At 36.4% G+C, this 25,791-nt stretch overlaps 2 protein-coding genes across 5 annotated transcripts; one reads left to right on the top strand and one right to left on the bottom strand.

Moving 5' to 3' along the window:
* Positions 1–7,908: 7,908 nt before the first annotated feature.
* Positions 7,909–12,786, top strand: LOC122315348. 4 transcript variants are annotated; one of them, XR_006244013.1, is made up of 6 exons: positions 7,909–8,196; positions 8,919–9,114; positions 9,795–9,837; positions 10,617–10,661; positions 10,829–12,315; positions 12,548–12,786. XR_006244013.1 is itself a non-coding variant. In XM_043131217.1 (6 exons), exons 3-6 carry the CDS (start codon positions 8,950–8,952, stop codon positions 10,999–11,001), a joined length of 426 nt encoding a protein of 141 aa, XP_042987151.1. In that variant the 5' UTR covers positions 7,909–8,068; positions 8,156–8,196; positions 8,919–8,949; the 3' UTR covers positions 11,002–12,786. The 4 variants fall into 4 exon arrangements, 3 of the variants coding, with proteins under 3 accessions (XP_042987151.1, XP_042987150.1, XP_042987149.1); XM_043131217.1 differs by having other exon boundaries at positions 7,909–8,068; positions 8,156–8,196; positions 10,829–12,786; XM_043131216.1 differs by having other exon boundaries at positions 7,909–8,068; positions 10,829–12,786.
* An 8,519-nt stretch (positions 12,787–21,305) lies between these two features.
* LOC122316695 (receptor-like protein 56) lies at positions 21,306–24,775 on the bottom strand. The gene is made up of 9 exons (XM_043133419.1): positions 24,735–24,775; positions 24,543–24,609; positions 24,042–24,200; positions 23,321–23,485; positions 23,156–23,230; positions 22,775–22,933; positions 22,518–22,592; positions 22,215–22,361; positions 21,306–21,951 (listed from the first exon to the last, which is right to left on the bottom strand). The coding sequence occupies exons 4-9, from the start codon at positions 23,343–23,345 to the stop codon at positions 21,506–21,508; spliced, it is 927 nt and encodes a 308-aa protein (XP_042989353.1). The 5' UTR covers positions 23,346–23,485; positions 24,042–24,200; positions 24,543–24,609; positions 24,735–24,775; the 3' UTR covers positions 21,306–21,505.
* Positions 24,776–25,791: the final 1,016 nt, after the last annotated feature.

Here is a 25,791-nt window from a genome sequence, read left to right as displayed (position 1 = left end):
AAGACAATTTGTATGTGGAGAGCTTAGCTCTGTGAATTGTGCCTGCTACTAAGTGCTTAGAGGCCTTAAATAGAGCCAAAAAGAAGTTTCAAACCACAGATTTATCCGTATCTCCACTTGCCTTAATTTATAACCAAACGATAAAAATGAAGATATTCTCCAGATTTTGTATTTAATTATTTTAATTACTTTCTCTTAAAAGTTAGAAACCAAATGGGATTATTGACAAGGCATGGCCGTATGGCCTTAGCATGCCCAGTGTAGCTCTAATAAAGTCGTAAAAAATTATATTTTGTTCAATTTTTCTGTAAATCTCATCTATGAAAATTATAAACACAGGAACTTGTTGAGTAAAAATCTAATGACTAATTTTATAATTTTTTATTATACAGCTTTATAAGTTTTTACAAGGAATACTCAAAATGGTACAATAATTTAATGTCTTGTGAATCTATTATGGCATATAAGAATTTTTGATTTCCTATTCAATATTTTTGAATTCTTTGTACAAAAAATTATAAATCTCTCCCCAATTTTAATTGGGTTTCATACCAAATGTGTACATCCCATCCACATGTGAATTGATGTCAGGATTATTTTTGTGTATATAAACCAGAAAAACACTACAAAAAAATAACATTAAAGTCTCTCTTTCTCATGATTAAACTATCTCCACCTGCTTTTTATAACCGAACAATATAAATGAATATCTTCTCCAGATTTTATATTTAATTATTTTACTTTCTCCACCTGCTTTTCATGTTGCATGAACTAGAGTGAAGATTTTCATTCATGCTAGCCAACCATATGTCATATGGGTTCCCATCTGTCACTAACTTGTTAAATGTGCACACTTAAAAAATAAACCATAAGAAAATGATCTTAGAAATTACAATACAATAAATTATTAAAGTAGAATATAGCAGCGAGGTTTGTAGCTGCCTGAAGAACATACTGCAACACTTTTTTGGGTGGAGGGAAGGGGCTTGTATTTATTCATAATAAAACCATACATTATTACATAGTTCAAGAATTTCCCCCTTAATGTATGGAAAAGAATCCTTTCCATTTCAAGTTAAATTAATAATATCCATTTAGTACAAATTAAACTTGGGATATTTTCATCATTTCATTCTTCAACGTAATATGAGATGATCAAAATAGCCATTATTTTATATTAAATGAAATACTCTCCATTTCACTTGGAAATTGAAATGGAGAGGATCCATGTTAATGTACAACTCTTTGAGTAATAGCTTTTATGAAAAGACAACCATAGGAAAGATTATGTGTCAAAAGTTTGAAGCCATGAAAAAATCCACATATTCACAAAACAAATCTGTTGAGAATAGTTAGAATCAAAGAGGTGCAACTTCATGTATAAATCAGAGAGTAAGGGAAGGGTGAAGGTGGGCTACTTACCTTCTCCGATCAGGCGCACATTACATTCTGGTAACTCATTGACTTGATGTGATATTGATTTGTAAGAGATTTGTACCAAATATTTTGGAAGTCTTGTATCTTTTCCATTCTTCTACAAATACATTCATTTGAATTTCTTCCATCAGTATACAACTCCATTCTTCTATAAAATATAGTTAAAGAAACCCCTCAATATTTATAAAGAAGACAGGAAAGTACCAAATAAGCAAGTAATTAAGTAAGAGAGGGGTTAGGATTCTTCGTATTGAAGAATTCTAGACAATTACCTCTAGAGAAAGTGGCTAGGGTTTCTTTTTTGTGCATACTCGAATGCTCTGAAGGGCATATTTATAGAGTTTTTAGATGAGTGTAACCTCCCTTGGCTTCTCCGCAGTAGGCCATATTTCCGTAATTACCCATTCTTTAATGAACAAAATTTTATCTAGAATTATAATTATTACTTTTCTTTTTTTAATACTTTATTAGGGTTGGCAATTTGTATTTGTAGGTCGTGGTTTTGTTGTATCAAGTCGTGAGCATTAATCTACTATATGAGTCAATCTGAACATGATCCGTTAACCTAAATGGGTCAGACATTTAAACCCTAACACGACTTATTTAAATGAGGGGTGTGTCGTGTTGTGTAATCTGTTTTGAATAGTATAAAAACTAATTAAAAATATGTTAACACGATATGACTCATTTTAACTCGTTTCATATAAATAGGTTGAACTAACCAATATAACATATTTGACCCGCTTAAGATAATTTCATATAAAAGTTGAAATATATATTTATTAGTAACCACAATATCTAAAAATAAAAAATAAGATTACCTACTAACAAAAAAATCAATATTTTTCAAATTTTAACCTATAATAGAACCAATACTATAAAACCAACAATAACAAATATAAGCATAGGTCCAGAATTATAATCTCAATAATAAAAACATAAGCATGTTGAGAAATATCAATATTACAATCAAACAATAATAAAATTTTAATTTGAAAAAAAAAATTAAATGGGTCGTTTCAGGTCGATTTTAGATTAAGCGGATTAACCCATTATTGACTCTTTTATTAATTGTATCTTAACGGGTCAATCCGTTTTGACCTAAACCCATTATATTAAACGCAAACCTTTTAATTTTGTATTATATTCGTATTGGATTCATGGATCATGTCACATGTTGTCACCCTTATAGTTTATCAGAGTTTTTACTGATAAAAATTGATAATATAAATTATTAGAGAAATAATAATCCATAATAAAATTTGACAACTTTAATAATTATAATTACAAATTAAAAAAATTATGTTAGAGCTAAAATATAAGAATCCAAGAAAAATATTATTTATTATAAATTTGTAAATTAATTATATAGTAGTTGTGTCCCTACTAAGACTCGAAAATGGCTGGATACACCTGTTGAATGAATAGGAAATGCAAGTTTTTCATTAGTGTAAACATTTAAATAAGTAATTAATTGAAAACACTCCCCTGCAAAATTTTAACCATATGGAGACAATAATATCCATAGAAAGAGTTTGGTTATGGACATAATTTTCATTTTTAACAAATTGATATCTGTTCCTTGAAGGGTTATATTCGACCACTTTTTCTTCTTTCTTTTCAGTAAATTATAGATAATTTAGGATAAAGATATTCTAGAATTTTATCTTGATCTAAGATCTTTATCCGACAATCTACTATATCAATTCTTATTTTATTTATACGACATTTTAAAGAAATAATTTTAATAAATTTATTTCCAATGGAAATGGGTGAAACGTTTATAGTAAGTGATGTTTCATTCCTAATTAATTTCTTGAAAGGCTCCTAAGATCTCCCTTTCCATTCTTTTTTTCTTATTAGTAGGTTTTGTTTTGTTTTTTTGTTTTTTTATCCTTCATAATTAATATATCTTATTGTAATCCTCCATAATTACAACATTTATAGCTATTATAAATATTTGGATTTCAAGATGAGCAGGGGAGTGGCATGAGCGGTCCAGTATGGATAATGTAATCCTTGATTACTTTAGAGAGTTGTTTACTTCTTCAAGTCTAAATGATTCTCTAGAGTTTCTGCATGCCTTGAGGGGAAGAGTGACGCCTCACATGAATGATGATTTAAGAAGAACATATACTGAAGAGGAGGTTAAGGCGGCGCTTCATCAGATGCACCCTTCAAAGGCTCCGGGTCCAGATGGCATGTCGCCAATTTTTTTCCAAAAATATTGGCACGTGGTGGGTAGATCAGTGACTGCAGCTGTTCTGAATGCCCTCAACTCAAGTTCTTTTCCATCATCTCTTAATCATACTTTTATCTCTTTGATCCCAAAGAAAAAGTCTCCCACTAGAGTAACGGATTATAGGCCAATTAGTTTATGTAATGTGGCCTATAAGTTGATTGCTAAAGTTATTGCAAATAGGCTGAAATTGGTGTTACCTAGTATTATTGGGGAATGACAAAGTGCTTTTGTGCCGGGGCGTTTAATTACGGATAATGTTCTTATAGCTTATGAATTAATTCATTACTTGAGGCAAAAGAGGTCAGGAAAACAGGGTTTTATGTCTTTGAAACTGGATATGAGTAAAGCGTATGACCGGGTGAAGTGGGGCTTTTTAAAATCTATCATGGAGGTGTTGGGTTTTGATGATGAGTTTGTAAAGTTGATTATGCTGTGTGTTAGTTCAGTTTCCTTTTCGGTGCTTGTTAATGGTGAACCGAAGGGCCCTATAACCCCTTCAAGAGGTCTTAGACAGGGGGATCCTTTGTCCCCCTATCTTTTTCTCTTATGTTCTGAGGGCTTAACCAGTTTATTAAAGGAAGCTGGATTGAGGAAGCAACTTTCAGGAGTTAAAATTTGCAGAGGGGCTCCGAATATCACTTACTTACTGTTTGCTGATGATAGTTTGGTGTTTTGTAAGGCTGAGTCTGAAGAGAATAGGAGGGTTCAAGCAATTCTGGAAAAATATGAGGCAGTTTCTAGTCAAAGGATTAATAAAGAGAAAACATCCATGGTTTTTAGTGGTAATGTGCCGAGTGAAACCCGAGAAGAGATTAAAAACTTATGGGGTAATTCTGAAATTCAGCAATATGACAAGTATCTGGGGTTACCACCTTTTGTGGGAAGATCAAAGAACCGAGCATTCCAAGTCATTAAACATAGAGTATGGCAAAAACTGCAAATGTGGAAAGAAAAGTTGCTCTCTCAAGGGGGAAAGGAAATCTTGTTAAAGGCAGTGGCGCTTTCAATTCCGTCATATTCTATGAGTTGTTTTCTTCTTCCTTCAAGCTTATGTGATGAGTTGGAGGCCATGATGGCTCGTTTTTGGTGGGGACAGAAAGATAACGAGAGGAAAATACATTGGTTAAATTGGAGTAAAATGTGTGCAACTAAAGCTTGGGGAGGTTTGGGTTTTAAAAAGCTGAGAATTCATAATTTGGCTATGTTAGCGAAACAAGGTTGGAGGTTGCTCCAAGATGAAACTTCCTTACTGCATAGGTTGCTAAAGTCAAAGTATTTTCCTTCTTCAAACTTCTTGACAGCTGGTTTGGGAAGGTCTCCTTCTTTTTCTTGGCGAGGGATTTGGGAGGCAAGAAAATGGGCAGTTGATGGCTGCAGATGGAGGATCGGGGACGGAAATTCTATTAATATTTGGTTGGATAAATGGATCCCGGGTCATCTTTCTTTGGTGAAGGAAGGGATTGAGATTAGGGAGGGAACTGAAATGGACAGTGTCAATACTTTATTTTCTGGAAATTCTAGATTATGGGATAGGGAAAAACTTAGAGCTCTCTTTAATCCAAGAATAGTAAGGGATATTTTGAAACTGACTTTTGGGGCTGTAAATGATGGAGATAAAAGGGTATGGGGCTTTGAAAGAAGTGGTTTATTTAGTGTTAAAAGTTGCTACCGGTTCATCATGGAAAATCAAGGGCCTAATGAAGCTGAATCCTCTATGGCTGCTGCCCACAGACTGGTTTGGAAAAATATTTGGAAGATGCCTGTTCCTCACAAGATAAAAATATTTGCTTGGCGAGCTTGTAAGGATGGACTGCCTACAAAGTCAAATTTATTGTTGAAGCACGTTCCTATTAATCAAACCTATAGTTTCTGCAATGAAAAGGAGGAAGGAATCCTTCATGCTTTGGTGGAATGTAAGTTGTTGAAAGATTCTTGGTTGAAACTGTTACCTACACTAATTTCAGAATCTCATTCAAGTATTATAGATATAGCTTTCAAATTTTGTAAGGCTAATCTTTGGGAAAGCCTATCTATTTTTTTCTCGGTGGCCTGGGGTTTCTGGTATAGACGGAATAAATCTTTCCATGATCAACTTGTCATTTCTCCTCACAATGCAGCTGAGCATGCTTTATCTCTGTTAAAGAATTATAAAGATGTATATAAAAGGAATAGAAGGCAGGTGCAAGACTTTTATAAATGGAAGATGCCGCAAGGGGACTTTTTAAAGTTGAATGTGGATGGATCTCTATGTGTTGAATCTGGAACCGCTGGAGCAGGTGCTATTCTCCAAGACAGTAGGGGCAGAACGTTGCTGGCTGCATCTATACCAGAAGTGGCAGTTGATGATGTTGAGCACATTGAACTTCTGGCTATCTTATGTGGTTTGCAACTCTGTGCAGGTATGGGTATTTCTCATATACAAGTGGAAAGTGACTGCCTCCTGGTTATTGAAGCTTTAAATCAAGATAGCATGTCCAGCTCTTTGTTTGGTGGGATTTATTACGAGATTAAACAGTTGTCTACTATGTTTGGGGAATGTTTGTTTACACATGCTTATAGGGAAGCAAATATGGCTGCTCATTCTTTAGCCCAATATGGTAGGAATGTTGGTAGTATTACCACATGGTGTGATTGTATTCCGGACTTTCTATTTCAAACCTTATGGTTTGATTTATGTCTGTAATCTTCTCTGTTATTTAATGAAGTTGGAAGTTTGAATATCAAAAAAAAAAAAAATATTTGTGTTTTTCTATTACATTCTATTGTAAACATTTTTTATAATTTTAATAAAAAATAGAAATTGAAGGGACACGATATCCTTTGAGGCCGATTGGGTTAACCAATGGACTTGGATAACTAATCAAATCGCTAACTTAACCACTTGAGGGCTGAGTTCACCTCCAAGGCCCAATTCACATTACCCACCAAGAAGAAAAGTGCTTGAGAACCCATTAGAGAAAGGAAGTTACCGGGTTGAATATAAGTATCGTTTGAGTATGGATAAATGCTCCATCTCAAACATTTGAATTTCGAATAATATATAAATCTGCTATCACATAATAACATATGCCTCACGGCCTCTATATAAACAGAGAACCCATATATGTTATGATCTATTTGATTGATTCGTATTAAAAAGGCTTCCAAATTGTGATATCTGACCTTAATTAGTTTGGTGATTTTCGGTGGAAGGGACAGCCGTGTCAAACAATATCCATTGGGTTTTAATTAATTTGCAGGTAGAGACAAATGAAGAAGAAGAAGTTGGTGAAGAAAGGGAAATCGGGATAAAATTGAAGGAGTGGGAGGGGTGACATATGAGTTTTCCCGCCCTGTCAAAATCCAATTGCAGCAATTTTGAATGTCGCAACAAGTTTTTATTTTACGGCGAATGTTTTCGTCTCAATAGGGCTTAAAGCGCAGCAAAAGTACAGTCCAAGAAGTTGATGTTAGAATTCCAAGACTAGTCAAAAGTCGTTGCAATTAACAGATTTTTGCAACAATTTTACATTCAGCAGATGGAAAATCGCCGTAAAAAATCTTATTTCTTGTAGATATATATAATGGATCGGGCTACTATGCCGCCCCCAGACATATTGCTGGGCATTTTTTTTTTCTATTTTTCATTTTACATTTTTTAATCATTTTTTTAATTATTAAGTAAAAAAAAATATCAATACACTTAAAATTATTTTCTTAATTACTAAGTAATATTTTTTACCCAACGGTCAACCCGGGCGGCAAACCCGAGGCGGCAAAGGGGATTTTTCCTATATATAATACATTGGCTTCATAAAAAGGACTCTCGAAGGAGGGTTATACATACATATATTGTAATTATTCCTAATGCAATATATTACATTTTCTATTTTGAAGTACAAAATGTAAAACTCTGATCAATAATCTGAGGGTGCAAAATGTATCTATCGTTTTGAAGTTTTGAAAATCATGCGAAGTTTGGGTGTACGTAGGCCTTCCACTAATCTAAATTCCAGCCCAACAACTACCAAGTGTGTGTTAATATTAATGCATTCTGATCATTTTTCTTAAAAATTCTATTGCGAGGTTATTTTGCAGTAAAAAAGACAACGGATCCAAAATTTAGAAAAAACGGCTAGGAATTCCAACGGTCTGAAATTTTGTCGAAAACTCCAAACTTTTCAAATTAAGGGCTATTTGAGTACTCTGCATTTCCTCGACGCCTCTCATATGTGTTTCATCTTCTTCACCCACACATAGAGAGAGAGAGAGAGAGAGAGAGAGAGAGAGAGAGAGAGAGAGAGAGAGAGAGAGAGAGAGAGATTGGTTCGTGTACGAAGCTTTTCTGTACGCGACTCAGAGACCAATTATTTTTCCCCTGTTTTCTTTCTTCTTGGTAATTGATTTCAGGTACCCATCTGGTACTCCTCCGCTCTTTTTTTCTGCTTTCTTCTGATTCTTTTCCCGGATCTCGATCTTTCTTGATTTCTTTGGTAGCGGAGAAAAGGGGGGAATGGCTGTTTTAGTTGTATTCAATGGTACGTCTTTTTCTTTTGCACACCAATGTAATGCAGCAGTGCCATTTCTAATTTTCCTCTCTCTCTCTCTCTCTCTCTCTCTCTCTGCGCTTAGGATCTTTACTTCTATTTCATTGGCTTTCAGAAAAGTTATTTAGTGTGACATATAGTTCTTGATTCACGTTGCTGCATCTATACTAATTATGCTAGACATCGTCTCCGTAAAGGTCAAATTCTTTCTCTGCCATGTTTTTTTCGTATTGGCATGATTTGAGTAAAAATCTGTCAAATTTCATGTTTCATTCTGGTACATACGGGTTTTCTTTCTTATAATAATTAAAGGTTCAAAGTACTTATCGAAGGAAAAAGAAAAAAAAAATGAGTAGACATATCTGATGGCATTCTGGGTGTCGCTCCAAGCTGTTCGCCATTAGGGGTCTTTTGCATTTTCACGTGAAGAACACGTTATATGAACAGTCAATTGTGGCGTTTACAAAATTATCCCATAATATCCTTCTTTCAGATTAGAGCATAGTTGAACCATGAAAGAGATCCACACCTTTCTTACTGATTGAAAAATTCCATGTTTCTCGGTACAACACTTGAGTGTTGAATGAAGGCAGGTTCTTTTGATTTAGAGACGTTGAACGAAGCAATATTCGTGTTGGTATAGGAATCTTATTTTGTTGTCAGAATGTTGGATTTTTTAAATCGCCAGCCAATATAATTTTGCATGCTTGCAGAAAAGAGTGTCAAGAACTGGAGAATTATGCTATGTACAAGGTTGGGGAGAACACAGAGTCGGTTAACAACTGCCTGAAGATTTCAGAGGACAACAGGGAAGATGCTAGAAGGACCCTTGAGAAGTTGCATCATCAGGGTGAGCAAATCACTAGGACCCACATGATGAATGCCGATATTGAAAAGGATTTGAGTCAGGTAACCTTATTTATATTCTTGGTCATGAGAACTTCATTCTTAAGTGCGAAATCCAGGAATGGTTTGTGCTGTGGTGGTTAATGTAATCGAACCTTTTTGATATCCTGCCCATCTTTAATTTGACTTCGAATATCTAGGGTTGATTCTGCCTTCTTGAAGATGGTAGAAATTTATAATTTGAAGTACAGCACTTGAGAACCTTTTGCAATTCATTTCTCGGGGAAAAAGAACGTACGAAGCTGGTTTGCATAGTAAATTGCCCGACCTAAATTTAGGGTCGCATATGATTTCAAAGAACGTGGGTGTGAGGTTGTGCATGCGTAGCTGGCTGTGTGGTTGTATGCGTCTGCAAGGGACGGGCGTGTGTTTGGTTGTGGGTGCCCGTGGGTGTGGGTGTGGTCGTGGGTGTGAGTGCGCGTGGGTGTGAATGGGTTTCGGTTTGGGTGTGTGCGTGCATGCGTTTGGTTGTGTGTGCGAGGGTGGTGTCTGGCTGTGTGCTTATGCGAGCGAGCGTGCGTGTGTGCTTTTGGTTGTGGGTGCGTGCGGGTGTGCGTATGACTATGGGTGTGCATGCATGTGCTGTGTGTGTCTGTGTTTGTGGGTGGGTAAGTGTGCGTACTTGTTTGGGTGTGTGAGCAATTGTGTGCTTATTTGTAGTACTCGGTTGGAACTGTATGTAGGAAGAACTCAAATTGGACATCTACAAGCTCAAGAAATACAAAGGTACGACTTTTCAGGGGTGCTTTCTCATTTTCTCTCTATTTATCTTTATGAGTATTATTTATTCGCTTGAACTATTTCTTGGAGGAACTGTAATTAGTTGTCACCAGGCTTCTTTATAGGTGTTTTTTTAATATATATGCACACTTTGCAAGGCAATTTTTTTGTTTGTTTTTTGCATTACAAACAATTACTATGACAAGGAACATATTTTACTATAACAGTTGCGTCCAACGTTACGAAGGTTTCAATAAGGTATAATTCATTTATAAATATTTACTTTCGAAATTATATTCTTTTTCAATATAACATACTGAAATTTCAGCTTCAATAACTTTTTATTTACTAGGGAATATTTATATTTATATTATTAGCCTAAAAAATATAACTTATCCCATCTTTTCCCATTCTCCACCACCACCATTGTCGTCATCATCTTCTTCTCCAACTCCTTCATTTGCTTCTTCTCTTCCTCTCCTCCTCCTCCCTCCTCTGACTCCCACTCCTACTCTAACTTTGATTCATACTCCTACATTTACGCCTTCTTTTCATCTTCATCTCATCCTTCCTCTTCCTCTACTTCTCACGACGACGACTCCACTCATTCTCCTACTCCTACTCCAACTCCCTACACTCATTTTTTCACATTCTCATCATCCTCTTCATTTTACTTTGGTTTTGGATGAGTGTGGGTGCATGTGCAGGGGTGTGTGTATTCATGTGCATGTGTGTGCGCGTGGATTGTGTGCTCGTGTGTGATATTTGATGGAAATTGTATATAGGAGGAACTGAAATTGGACATCTACAAGTTCTACAAGCAATCAAAGGTCTTATCTCTTACTTTTTACTAGTCTTTTCTCATTTTCTCTTTCTATTTATCTTTATTTGTGATATTTATTCAGTTGAAACTTTATCTTGGAGGTACTCCAATTAGGAGTTTCTTTTAAATACTCTACAAAGCAATTGTTTTTGTTTTTGTTTTTCCCCATTACAGACGATAATGACAAGGAACATATTTTTTGGCCTTTGTGGTATAATTTTGCTAAAGTGGTCGAATTTGACATTCTGATGGCTTCTTCAATAAGGTATAATTTATTTATAGCAATGTTATTTTTGAAATTATGTTATTTTTTATCTACTAGGAAATATTTATATTTATGTTATTAATCTAAAAATTCCCATCTTCTCCCATTCTCAGCCGCTATCGTCGTCGTCGACATCATCTTCTTCTTCTACTCCTTCCTCTACTCCTCCTCCTCCTCCTTCTTTAACTCCTACGCCTTTCTCTTCATCTCTTTCTCATCCTTCCTACACTTCTCCTCTAACTCCTCTCCTACTCATACTCCTGCTCCAACTACATACTCTCATTTCTTCACATTTGCATTCTCCTATTAATTTTCCTTTGGTTTTCAATGGATGTGGGCATGGGTCCATGTGCAAGGGTGTGTGTTCATGTGCATGTGAGTGGGTGTGTGAGTGTGCTTGCTTATTAACGTGTGCGCTTGTGTATAGTATTCGATTGAAATTGTATATAGGAGGAACTCAGCTTTGACATCTACAAGTTCTACAACCATGCAAAGGTATTGTGCCTTACTTTTTTTACCAGTCTTTTCTCATTTTCTCATTCTAGTTTTCTTTATTTGTGATCTTTATTTGGTTCAAACTTTATCTTAGAGGAACTCCAAATAGGTGTTTTTTTTTAATACAACTAATACTCTACAAGGCATATTTGCTTTTTATATTTGTTTTTCTCCATCATAGAGAATAATGACAAGGAACATATTTTTTGGCCTTTACTCCATCATATAAGAAGGTGCATGAATTTTGCTAAAGTAGTTGCATCCAACATTCTAATGGCTTCTTCAATAAGGTATATTTTATTTATCAATGTTATTTTTTAAATTATGTTCTTTTTTGGTATAATGTAGTCTGCTTCAATAATTTTTCATTTAATAGGAAATATTTTTATATTTATGTTATTAATCTAAAAATTCTAATTTTTGCTTCATTTTTCTTAACTTGTCACATTCTCCTCCGCCATCACCATCATCTTCTTCTTCTACTCCTTCCTCTACTTATACTCTTTCCATTCCTCCTCCTCTTCATCCAAGGACATCCTCCTCCACCTCGTCCTCGTCCTCCTCCTCCTACTCAACCTCTAACTTCTATGTCTTCTCTTCATCTTCTTCTCCTCCTTCCTCTACTCTTCATCCTCCTCCTTTGGCTCCTTTCCTACTCCAACTCCCTACTCTCGTTTCTTCGCATTCCCATTCTCCTTTTCATTTTGCTTTGGTTTTGGGTGGGTGTGGGTGTGAGAGCATGTGTAGGGGTGTGTGTTCATGTGCGTGTGAGTAGGTGGGTGAGTGTGCATGCTTATTCAAGTATACATGTGGGTTGTGTGCTTTGGGTGTGGCATTCAATTGAAATTGTGTGTAGGAGGAACTCAACTTGGACATCTACAAGTTCTACAACTATGCAAAGGTATTGTGCCTTACTTTTTACCAATCTTTTCTCATTTTCTCTTTCTATTTATCTTTATTTGTGATATTTATTGGATTGAAACTTTATCTTGGAGGAACTCCAATTAGGTGTTTTTTTAAATGCAAGTAATACTTTAGAAGGAAATTTCTTCTTCTTCTTTTTTTGTTTTTCTCCAGTACAGAAAATAATGACAAGGAACATATTTTTTGCCTTTGTTCCATCATATAAAAAGGGTGCATGAATTTTGCAAGAGTAGCCACGTCCAACATTCTGATGACTTCTTCAATAAGGTATAATTTATTTATGAATGTTATTTTTGAAAGTATGTTCTTTTTTGGTGTAACGAAATCTGCTTCAATAATTTTTCATTTACTAGGAGATATTTATATTTATGTTATTAATCTAAAAGTTCTAATTTTTTCTTCGTTTTTCTCAACTTCTCTCATTCTCTGCCACCATCGTCTTCTTCTTCTTCTTCTACTCCTTCCTCTATTTTTATTTTTTCCGTTCCTACTCCTCCTCCTCCTCCGACTCCTACTCAACCTCAGACTCCTACGCCTTCTCTTCATCTTCTTCTCATCCTTCCTCAACTTCGCCGCCTCCTCCGACTCCTTTCCTACTCCAACTCTCTACTCTCATTTCTTTGCATTCCCACCATTCTCTTCATTTTGCTTTGGTTTTGGGTGGGTGTAGGTTGGCAGCATGTGCAAGGGTGTGTGTTCATGTGCGTGTGAGTGGGTGGGTGAATGTGCATGCTTATTCGCGTGTGCGCATGAGTTGTGTTATTGCATGTGTTATTTGATTGAAATTGTATGTAGGAGGAACTTAACTAGGACATCTACCAGTTCTACAATCATGCAAAGGTATTGTACCTTACTTTTTTCCGGTCTTTTCTCATTTTCTCTTTCTATTTATCTTTATTTGTAATATTTATTTGGTTCAAACTTTATCTTGAAGGAACTCCAATTAGGTGTTTTTTTTTAATACAACTAATACTCTACAAGGCAATTGTCTTTTTATTTGTTTTTCTCCATCACTGATAATAATGACAAGAACATATTTTTTGGCCTTTGTTCTATCATATAAGGTATAATTTTTCTATAGTAGTTACATCCAACATTTTGATGGCTTCTTCAATAAGGTATAATTTATTTATCAATTTTATTTTTGAAATAATGCTCTTTTTTGGTATAATGTAGTATGCTTCAATAATTTTTCATTTAATAGGAAATATTTATATTTATGTTATTAATCTAAAAATTCTAATTTGTTCTTCATTTTTCTCAACTTCTCCCATTCTCCGCTGCCAACGTCATCATTTTCTTCATCTTCTCCGTCCTCTACTTCTACTCTTTTCTCTCCTCCTCCTCGTCCTCTCCTTCCTCATCCTCTGACTCCTACTCCGACTTTGACTCTGACTCCGACACCTTCTTTTACGCCTTCTCATCATCTTCTTCTCATCCTTCCTCTACTCCCCCACCTCTGACTCATTTCCTACTCCAATCCCTAATCTCATGTCTTTACATTTCCATCCTCCTCTTCATTTTGCTTTTGTTTTGGGTGGGTGTGGGGTGTAGGAGCATGTGCAAGGGTGTGTGTTCATGTGCGTGTGATTGGGTGGGTGAGTGTGCATTTTTATTCAAGTGTGCGTGTGGGTTGTGTGCTTGTGTGTGGTATTCGACTGAAATTATATGTTGTAGGAACTCAGCTTGGACATAGATACAAGTTCTACAAGCATGCAAAGGTATTGTGCCTATCTTTTTACTAGCCTTTTCTCATTTTATTTTTCTTTATTTGTGGTATTTATTCAGTTGAAACTTTATCTTGAGTTATTAGGTGCTATTTTTTATACAAGTAATACACTATAAGGAATTTTTTTTTTTTTCCATTATAGACAATAATGACAAGGAACATATTTTTTGGCCTCTGTTCCATCATATAAGAAGGTGCATGAATTTTGCTAGAGTGGCTAAGTCCAACATTCTGATGGCTTCTTCAATAAGGTATAATTTATGTATCAATGTTATTTTTGAAATTGTGTTTTTTGTTTTTTAGTATAACATAGACTGCTTCAATAATTTTTCATTTACTAGGAAATATTTATATTTATGTTCATTTTTTCTAAAAATTCTAATTTTTTCTTCATTTTTCTCATCTTCTCCCATTCTCCATTGCCGTTGTCGTCAACGTCATCGTCGTCATCTTCTTCTTATACTCCTTCCTTTGCTTCTTCTCTTTCCGCTCCTACTCCTACTCCTACTCCTCCTCCTCCAACTCCTACTCCTATTCCTACTCCTTCTCTTCATGTTCTTCTCATCCTTCCTTTACTTGTGCTCCAACTCCTCTCCTAATCCTAATCCTACTCCTACTGCTCCAAGTGCATACTCTCTGCTATTAATTTTCCTTTGGTTTTGGGTGGGTGTTCATATCCGTGTGAGTGGGTGTGTAAGTGTGCTGCTAATTAACGTGTGCACATGGGTAGTGTGCTTGTGTATGGTATTCGATTGAAATTGTATGTAGGAGGAACTCAGCTTGGATATCTACCAGTTTTACAACCATACAAAGGTATTGTGCCTTACTTTCTACTAGTCTTTTCTGATTTTCATATTCTATTTATCATTATTTGTGATATTTATTCGGTTTAAACTTTATCCAATTAAGTGTTTTTCTTAATACAAGTAATACTCTACAAGGCAATTTCTTCTTCTTCTTCTTCTTTTCTCTAGTATAAAAAATAATGACAAGGAACATATTTTTTGGCCTTTGTTCCATCATATAAAATGGTGCTTGAATTTTGCGAGAGTAGTCGCGTTTAACATTTTGATGGCTTCTTCAATAAGGTATAATATATTTATCAATTTTATTTTTGAAATTATGTTCTTTTTTGGTGTGACATAGTTTGCTTCAATAATTTTTCATTTACTCCTCCTCCAACTCCTTTCCTACTCCAACTCCCTAATCTCATTTCTTCGCATTCTCATCCTCCTCTTCATTTCACTTTGGTTTTGGGTGGGTGTGGCTATGGGATCATGTGCAAGTGCGTGTTCATGTGTGAGTGAGTGGGTGGGTGAGTGTGCATTTTTATTCAAGAGTGCATGTGGGTTGTGTGCTTGTGTGTGGTGTTCAATTGAAATTGTATGTAGGAAGAGCTCAACTTGGACATCTACAAGTTCTACAACTATGCAAAGGTATTGATTGTGCCTTACTTTTTATCAGACTTTTCTCATTTTCTCTTTCTATTTATCTTTATTTGAGATATTTATTAGAATGAAACTTGAACTTGGAGGAACTCCAATTAAGTGTTTTTCTTAATACAAGTAATACTCTACAAGGCAATTGGTTTTTTTTTTTCTCTATTACAAAAAATAATGACAAGGAACAAAAAATACTATTGAATTTTGCAAGAGTAGTTGCGTTTAACATTTTGATAGCTTTTTCAATAAGGTATAATTTATTTATCAATGTTATTTTTGAAATTATATGTTCTTTTTTGGTTTAACGTACTTACTAGTCTACTTTAATAATTTTTCATTTACTAGGAAATATTTATATTTATGTTATTAATCTAATAATTCTATTTTTCTTCATTTTTCTCAACTTCTCCGATTCTCTGCCGCCATCATCATCATCATCTTCTTCTTCTACTTCTTCCTCTACTTCTACTCTTTCCATTCCTCCTCCTCCTCCTCCTCCACATCATCCTCCTTCTTCTCATCCTTCCTCTGCTTCTCCTCCTCCTCCTCCAACTCCCTTCCTACTCCAACTCCCCACTCTCATTTCTTCGCAATCACATCCTCCTTTTCATTTCACTTTGGTTTTGGGTGTATGTGAGTGTGGGAGCATGTGCAGGGGTGTGTTCATGTGTGCGTGAGTGGGCGGGTGATTGTGCATGCTTATTCGTGTGTGTGCATGGGTTGTGTTCTTGCGTATAGTATTCGATTGAAATTGTATGTAGGCGGAACTCACTTTAGACATCTACAAGTTCTACAAGCATGCAAAATTATTGTGCCTTACTTTTTTACCAGCCTTTTCTCATTTTCTCTTTCTATTTTGCTTTATTTGTGATATTTATTCGGTTGAAATTTTATCTTGTTGGAACTCCAATTGTGTGCTTTTTTTAATACAAGTAATACTCTACAAGGCAATTGTTTTTTTTATCTCCATTACAGAGAATAATGACAAGGAACATGTTTTTTGACTTTTGTTCCATCAATAAGGCGCATGAATTTTACTAGAGTAGTCACGTCCAACATTCTGATGGTTTCTTCAATAAGGTATAATTTATTTATCAATGTTATTTTTTAAATTATGTATTTTTTAGTATAATGTAGTCTGTTTCAATAATTTTTCATTTACAAGGAAATATTTATATATATGTTATTAATTTGAAAATTCTAATTTTTTCTACATTTTTCTCAACTTCTCACATTCTCCGTTCCTGTGACGCCCCCAAATCCCACGTATGGACACGTGAAAATTGAGACGTCGGGATGATGACATTACTGGTCACCACCCTATCGCCAAGTGCTAAGTATGTGTACATGCAACAAATGTACAAATAAAAACACGCAACGGATAGTAAAAGTCTCATAACTAAGTACCATAATTTTCTTTATTTAATACAAACTCATTCAAAACATACATAATAAAATATTACAAGCCACAAATATCATTTCAAACCAAACTACAAGGCCTAAAACTCCAACTCAATACTCCGGCGGAGCCGCCTCCTCGAGCTCAGCCTCCTCCTCCTCCTCGACCTCTGCATCAAAATCTACGGTACCAATATGGTGCCACAGGTAAGTAAAGATCCAAACGCCACAAGATAAAAACATATTAAACTCAACAATATATATGAAAGAATGCAAATGCACATGTCCCATAAAAATCACATTTTTCGACGCACGCCAAAATCCCATTTTGGTTCAAAACAAAACCTTTATTACATGTCCTTGCCATTATCCCAGATAATGGCCCAAAACAAGAAACCACAATTTTCCTAGAAAATGGATCACCAAGCCTCAAACATAACCTCGTCATTTTCCCAGAAAATGGCCCGTATCCAAAACCAAAAACCCGATCCAATTATTGCATACATCATGATCTCCCTAGGGATCATCCGCACACTCTGGCTCCTGTGCCACACCACAGGTAATAACTACTGTGTGACACCTAAACGAGCGATGCCCAGTTCTCGCGCCTAGCGCGTACCTGGACCAGGCCATCCTCTATTCCCTGCCAGCCTAGGAACCACGGAGTCGACACGACAGTGTTACCATATCGTGCGATCCGGTAGTCACCCAGCGACAACCTAGGGGATGTCACTCAGTATTATCCACTCCCGAGTGACTAGATGAGCTCCACCGAGATAATACCCTATCCCGACTTGAGGTCGTGATACACACACCTGAAAATCTATTTACACAAATAAAACCGGATTTTCTCATTTTAAATAAAATGCACATGAATGCATCATGCAATGCATACCTCAAGATCCAAAACATCCAACCAATCACAAAAACAACAAAACCAAGTAACTCCGTCCTCAATCAATTCGACCCCCGAACTCCTCGGACTCAGTCCGGAATCAACTAACCAGTCCAATAATTTATTGTAAGAGCAAAAATATATTTAAATATAAAATAGAGTTTGAAAAAATACTTACAGCGCTATAAGATATTTTTCGAAGGATCACGACGTTGCAAATGACGGAGAAAAAATAACTTAATAGTGTATTTTACACTGTGGTCGTGGGTTGTCAATTATCCACTTTCGAACGGAGACAAACCAAGACACGAAATTGATAGAGAATGGTCTAGAGATGTTTATGAAGGTAAAGGAAGTGAGTTTTGGCCATGGGTGACGGTTGAAATGGCGGTGGAAGTGCAAAAAGGAGCAGATCGGAGTTGAGCTCGTGGGAGCTGCTCCGGCAACGGATCGGGGCCGGAAATGGGTGGGTTAGGACAGTAAGAGGTAGGGGATGAAGTGATGAAGAGGTGGTGGGTGGAGGTGGAGTGACGGCGCCGGAAATGGCTAAAAGTTGTGCGGCTTAGATGGGCTATAGGGGGTTAAAGGCGGCACGGATGGGGCTGGTTTTTGGTGGGGTGGTGCACCGGCTGGAGGGGAGTTGATCGGTGGGGGCTTTGTCGGCCACGTCGACCGACAGCGGTGGGTCTGGGTGCACAAGCCGAATGGCGACAGAGAGAAAGAGAAGAGCAACTCGCGCGTGGGAGAGGAGAAGGAAAAGAAGAAGAAGAAAAGAAAGAAAGAAGAAAAGAAGAAAGGGAAAAAAAAAAAGGAAAAATGAAAAAATGAAAAGAGAAGAGAAAATGAGGTCCAGTCCTCACCTCCGGAATCCAAAAACAGATCCGACGAAAACGATTTTAAAAATCATAAAACGACTAAAATAAATTAAACACCACATCAATTAAAATAAAATCAATTTAAAATACAATAATTTAAAATAAAAGAGCTAATATATTAATTAAATTAAAAAAAACTCCTTTAGTGAAAATACACGTAAAGATGGGGTATCACATCCTCTTCCCCTTAAAAACAATTTCGTCCTCGAAATTGCAAGATCAAACACTAACTTGAAGTAAGCCACATAATTCCATTGAGATCAAGTTTAAGAAATGTACCGTCATTTACTCAAACAAGTAGGGGTACTACTCCCTCATGTCAGCTACTCTCTCCTAAGAGAAATCTTGAGCTAACGGATCTCCCCATGCCACCTTTACCAGAGGTATCGTCTTGGATCTCAACTGTTGCTCTTTTCAATCCATGATCTGTGAAGGAACAACCTCATAAGTAAGGTCCGGTTGCAACTGAATATGCTCTAGTTTGACAAAACGCGACTCTTGTTGTCCAAAACTCTTCTTTAAGAATAATACATGGAAGACATCGTGAATATCCCCAAAATATTCTAGCAAAGCAATTCTATAAGCGACGGACTCTACCTTCTCTAAAATCTGAAAAGGGCCAACATATCTCAGATCCAGTTTTCTCCTTTTACCAAAACGTTTAACTCTTTTCATGGGAGAGACTTTGAGATCAACCCAATCACCTTCTTCAAAAGATAACTCTCTCCTCCTTGTATCTACGTAGCTTTTCTGACGACTCTGAGCTGCCGCCATTTTATCCCTGATAATCCGCAATTGGCTTTGCATTTCTTGAATTATTTCGGGCCCAACTATTTTATTCTCCCCGACTTCATCCCAACACAAAGGTGATCTGCACTTCCTCCCATAAAGAGCTTCATAAGGAGCCATCTGGATGGACGCATTGAAGCTATTATTATAAGCAAATTCTATGAGCGGCAAGTGATTTTTCCAACTCCCTTGAAATTCCATAACACATGTTCGTAACATATCTTCAAGGGTCTGAATGGTGCGCTCTGATTAGCCGTCCATCTGAGGGTGATATGCAGTACTAAACTTCAATTTAGTACCCAATGCTGCCTGCAAACTTTTCCAAAACTGAGATGTGAACCTTGGTTCCCGATCCGACACAATATTCTTCGGTATGCCGTGCAACCGCACTATCTCCTTTACGTACAAGCGAGTCAACTTACCCAAGGAATCAGTATTATTAACAGGCAAGAAATGAGCACTCTTAGTTAACCGGTCAACAATCACCAAAATTGAGTTCTTTCCACTAGGAGTTCTCGGCAAGCCCACTACAAAATCCATCGTGATGTCGTCCCACTTCCACTCAGGAATAGGGAGGGGTTGGAGCATACCAGCGGGTCTTTGATGCTTGGCCTTGACTTGACGGCATGTGTGACATTTCTCAATATACAAGGCAATATCCTTCTTGATCCCTTCCCACCAATAATTTTTCTTCAAGTCCCGGTACATCTTTGTACTGCCAGGATGAGCTGAATAAGGGGCCGCATGAGCTTCTGCCATGATCTGCTCCTTAAATTCTGAATCTTTGGGGACCACTCTACGATCTCGGAACCGAACAATTCCATCCTTATCCATACTATAGTGCAACGGCCCTCTAGATTTTCTGACTCTTTTTCTAATATCCAACAGCTTCGGGTCCTTCCTTTGAAGAGTTTTCAATTCCTCAAAATCAGCTGCTCGAATATCAAGAATTGAATATAATATTTGCTCTTGCTGTGAACTTTCAATCAGGAGTCTTCTCATCCCGAAAAGTAAAGAATCCAATCCTGACAATTCGGCTTTATCTTCCAAGTGCGACTTTCGACTCAAAGCATCCACAACTATATTTGCCTTCCCCGGATGATACTTGATCTCGCACTGGTAGTCACTGATTAACTCTAGCCATTGTCTCTATCTCATGTTCAGATTCTTCTGGGAAAACAAGTACTTCAAGCTCTTATGATTGGTGTATACTTCACAAACTTTTCCATACAAAAAATGCCGCCAGATCTTAAGAGCAAACACAATCGCAGCTAATTCTAAATCATGCGTCAGATAATTCTTCTCATGATCCTTTAGCTGACGAGATGCATAAGTAACAACCCGTCCCCCTCCTGCATAAGGACACAACCCAATCCAAATTTAGACGCATCGCTGAAGACTACAAATGGCTTGTGCGGTTCTGGAAGTGCCAACACTGGTGCAGTTGTCAATCTGTCCTTCAATTCTTGGAAATTTCCCTTACACTTGTCTAACCAAATAAATTCTGCATTCATTCTTGTCAAAGCAGTGAGAGGTCCAGATAGGTGAGAAAATCCCTCCACAAATCTTCGGTAATACCTGGCAAGTCCCAAGAAATTCCGGATCTCACGCACGGTCGTTGGACGCTGCCATGGCAAAATGGCTTCCACTTTACTAGGATCAACAGCCACCCCATCTCGAGAAATCACATGCCCAAGAAATCTGACTTCCTCCAATCAGAATTCACATTTGCTGAGCTTGGCATATAGCTGGTGTTCTCTCAATTTCCCAAGAACTAGATGAAGATGATAAACATGCTCTTCAAAATCTCAGGAATAAATTAAAATATTATCAATGAAAACTACCACAAAGGAATCCAAATAAGGTCTAAATACCCGATTCATTAAATCCATAAAAGCGGCAGGGGCATTGGCTAACCCAAAAGGCATCACCTTAAATTCATAATGCCCATATCTCGATCTGAAAGTAGTTTATTTCTAAGATTTAGCAGTCGTAGCCTTGTATTATATTTTTTAGCAACCAAAAGGGGAAGCTTCCTTTCAACTTATTGTGAGAGAAATCAAATACTTCCAATCTGTGCTGATCAAAGAGAAACTTCGGAATATTGCCGTTAGCTTGTTCATATTACAATTTCGCAATACTAGGGCCTTTAACTGAAATAATGGGGTCCAATCGACTGGATTTTCAGTTTCAATCTCAAGTTTGCTGTTGTCGCTCATAAATCGAACCACCTCAAGCTTGGAATGATTAGCGAATAAGCTGAATGAGAATAGGCCCTCAAATAGATTATGACTAAGATCAATATACTCAATAGCTGTGGGACTCAAGCTAGCTATTAGAGATGAAGACAAGTTTCCAATGAAACGATTACCAGATATATCAAACAATCTTAGTGATGACATATTATTTATGCATCGAGGAAGGATCCCTTCAAATTCATTGCCCGAAATATCAAATTCTTCAAGTTTCTTCAATCTGCACAAATCTATTATAAGAAATAAAATTAGTACGAGGCGCAAATTGGCCAGTTCCTTCACTTTTTTTAACAAATCAATTTGTATGTATGTGTATTTATATATATATAGTAAAAAAAAAAAAATGAATGGTTAATTGCTACATTTTCTAGTGGGAACTAATGAGAATAGCTAAATCATGCAACAATTAGCGCCTATCTTTAACTTGTTGATCTCGCATTCAATCCTAATGAATTAATTGAAGATGGGTGATTAATTTGTTTTTCATACTCACCTTGAGAAGGAAAATCTCCATTGAAATCATTGTCAGATAAGGATATAGCCTTCGCCAAGGATAGTGCCCCAATATATGGAGAAATACTCCCAGTGAAGTGATTTCCATGCATATCTAAAATCTCCAACCTACTTAAATTTGCCAAATCTACCATTGATTTGAAGACAGAAACTATGAGAAAAAATATTTAGAAAGGTTAAAAAAATTGATAGTAAAGAGAAATTCTGCAAATTCCCTCTCATTAACTTGCATAATTTATCTTTGCCTTAATTGGATATTAGTGGATCAGTTAATATATATTACCTTGGATTGGTAATCTTCCAGTAAGTAGGTTATCTCGCAAGATCAAGACCTCCAAGTTGCTTAGATTAGCCATTTCTATATAGCACATAGTGAATGAACACATTTGTTAGTTTGAAATTATTGTGCCGAGGGATCCAGATCATGATCAGCAGTACATATAACTTGCCATATTTTGATAATTAAGATTAATTCAAATTGACGTATGATTTCTTCATTGAAGCATCTAAAAAAACTCAAGTTTAAATGCACATATATACCTTTGATAGAAAGAGGCCCTTCGATTTCGTTGGTACTTAGGTTCAAAGACTTGAGGGCTGGGAGTTGGGCGCCCAAAACTCTTAAAATTTGCTTCCCGAAGTTATTCCAACTTAAATCTAAGTGCTTTAGCTTGCTCAGTTTAGACAAACTATGGAATTCTGAAGAAAAGAATATCTCAGTTGTTAAATTCACAAGAGAAATAGCACAATAATCATAAAAAGAAAACGTCTAATATTAAGTAGCTAATATCATTTAAACTTGATGTGATGTTTTGGGTACATGGACCATTAGTAGCACACCCTTGTCCTTTGGTGAAGTTTTGTAATTGGAAATTTTGAAATTCCGAAAGGTAGCTACCTGATCAAGTAGTCATGAATTACCTTTGGGTGTTAAGCCGTCCGTGAGACCATTCCTACTTAAATCCAACCTCTCCAAGTTTTCTAACGTCGATAATTCTGCACAAAATAAAACATAGAAAATAAAACAGGATGCATGGGAATTGAATGCAAATTCTATAAATTAATAAAACAGATCATCATGCGTGCCTTGGGCAGGTAAGGGTCCTTCCATCAAAAGTCCAGCAAGATTCAGATTCCTAAGGGATGATGATTTGCTTGCAGTACTCAACGATGATATGGAGCTCTTGTTGAAATTAGTGAAACTAATATCCAATGTTTCTAGGTTCTCTAACTTTGACAAGCTTTTAGAACCTGTACTTGTACGTGATATTTCGTAAAATGAAAAAGCAAATATGCAGTCATCGATCGGTAGTATTTGCTAGAAAAGTAGTATTTCAGATCTTGTTAGCAAGATATGCACAATTTGAACTAAAACTTCGTAATCCTAGATTCCTAAGTATTTATGTAAATGGATTTGATACAATATCTCAAACTTGAAGGCCGCATGTGGGAGAGAGATGGAAATATCAAGTGGGCCCTACAGAACTATAATAAATGGTATATGACATACTTAATGCGTCTTTCTTTCTCCCACTTGAGGCCTTTAAGTAGGGTAAGAACTTTATATTTATTTTACAGACAGAAGTGATTTGTACAATCTTCTTCATGTATTTTCTTTTTTTCAAACTCCACATATTTTCTTTTATCGAAAACGTGAGCAAATTTTGATCTTAAAATAAATGTGCGAGACTTGCATATCTTTAAACTGTATCTACTATAACTCTTATATTATTGTATCTTCAAAAAGAAAGTCGGAAGAATAATCAGAAATCTATATACACACAAAGAAGACTGCATACAACAATACCTGCAGCTATTGCCCAATTTCCCAAATGATCATTATGCGCAAGAACCAATGTGGTAAGGGATGAAAGTTGAGTTAGGGATGGTAAAATGCTATCTTCAAAGTAATTAAAAGTGAGGTTCAATACCTCCAACCTTCTCAATACAGCTAGCCTTTCAAAACCTGCAAGAAGATTATTGGAAGTGTACTGTAGGAAAGAAAACAAAGAGAAAGGAAGGCTGAAAGGACTGAACACAAGAAAAATGCAACAAATATGGGACCTAATATCACAAATATCTCTTCCTTGTTCTTCCTTATTTGACACGTGGCCTTTTAAGGTCAACTAAATCCTAGCTTGTGAGAGATGAATACATTTAAACAATTTGTTAATTTAAAGCATGGGTGTAAATTAACTTATTTCTTTTTTGTTTAATTGGTTGGGAGATGATATATGCATGGGGTGGGTGGTTTTGTTGTAGTGTGAAAGTTGAAGCAGCAGCGAGGGACACAAATTAAAAACCAAACCTTCATTAGGTATGCAACCATCAATTTCATTGCCGGACAAATCAAGACTTGCTAGCTCCTTGAAAGGCTGAAATAGGGAAACATTTAGCAACCAATTTAAATGCTCCTCGCGAATTGCGCCTGTTGAACCGCTGAAACCATCTGTATAAAGGTGTTACTTTATATCATGGAGGCAGAGTTCAATGACATGACCTGTGGTGGAGTTGCACGAGACTCGCTCCCAAGTACAGCAGTCACTCATGCTCATCTGATCTGCGTCTTCAATCCAAGAGGGAAGACGGTGGCCAATGTCCTCCAAGCAACCTTTGTGCTCATGGATTTGCACAAAAATTACTAACGCCCACATCAAACACTTCACCAAAGACCACGGCCTCCTAACTGGAAAACATTGCCGCACACCTCAATTCATGATTTCTTGGTAATTAATCAGCTTGTTTTTTGTTGGCATAAAATACTGATCACTCTTATTTTTTCCATTTTTCTACTGATATATATAATAATACGTTGGGAAGACTTTTAAAAAGGAAAAATATCTCACATAGTGAGAGCATTAACTAGACCGCGTGAAAGACTTTGTATTTCCACATTGGCTTGGACTAATATATACACCCACATCTTACTCCGTAGAAACCTGCAAATTGCCTTAATATCCACATCTATTTCACATGGATGAATGCGACTGGAAGACCTTTAAAAAGGAAAAATATCTTGCACAGGCCGATACCTGGATAGTGAGAGCACTAACTAGACCGCGTGAAATACAGGATTCTGGTCTGTTCATTGGCTGAACTATAAAATTAAAACTTAGAAACTAAGTATTTCCACGTTGATTTGGACTGACTCCACAACATACGCCAAAGACTTTTAGAAAAGGTGGAAGACCTGAGTTACTAAAGTCGGACGCTCTCTGTTTCCACATTGACTTGGACTAATATTTACACCCACACCTTATTCCGTAGAAATTACCTGCAAAATGCCTTAACACACATCTATTTAACATGGACCATCCATCCCGGAACTTGATAATTCCAGTGGTTTTTGGGGCCTAGCTTGGATCAAAAGTGTTGGAACAGATGTGGAAACTGAGAATAAATGATAAGACTCTGAATTAAGTTACTATTATGGAAATTGCTTGGAATATATTCAACTGGTGTTGGGCTAGCTAAAATGATCTCAGAGTTAGAAGAGTTCCAAGCTCATTGCCACCTATATAGCACTGCTCATGAAATGTTCGAACAGCTATTTTTCA

This window comes from Carya illinoinensis, chromosome 7 (assembly GCF_018687715.1).
Source record: "Carya illinoinensis cultivar Pawnee chromosome 7, C.illinoinensisPawnee_v1, whole genome shotgun sequence".
NCBI lineage: Eukaryota > Viridiplantae > Streptophyta > Magnoliopsida > Fagales > Juglandaceae > Carya > Carya illinoinensis.
This window is presented reverse-complemented; position numbering and strand designations above follow the sequence as displayed.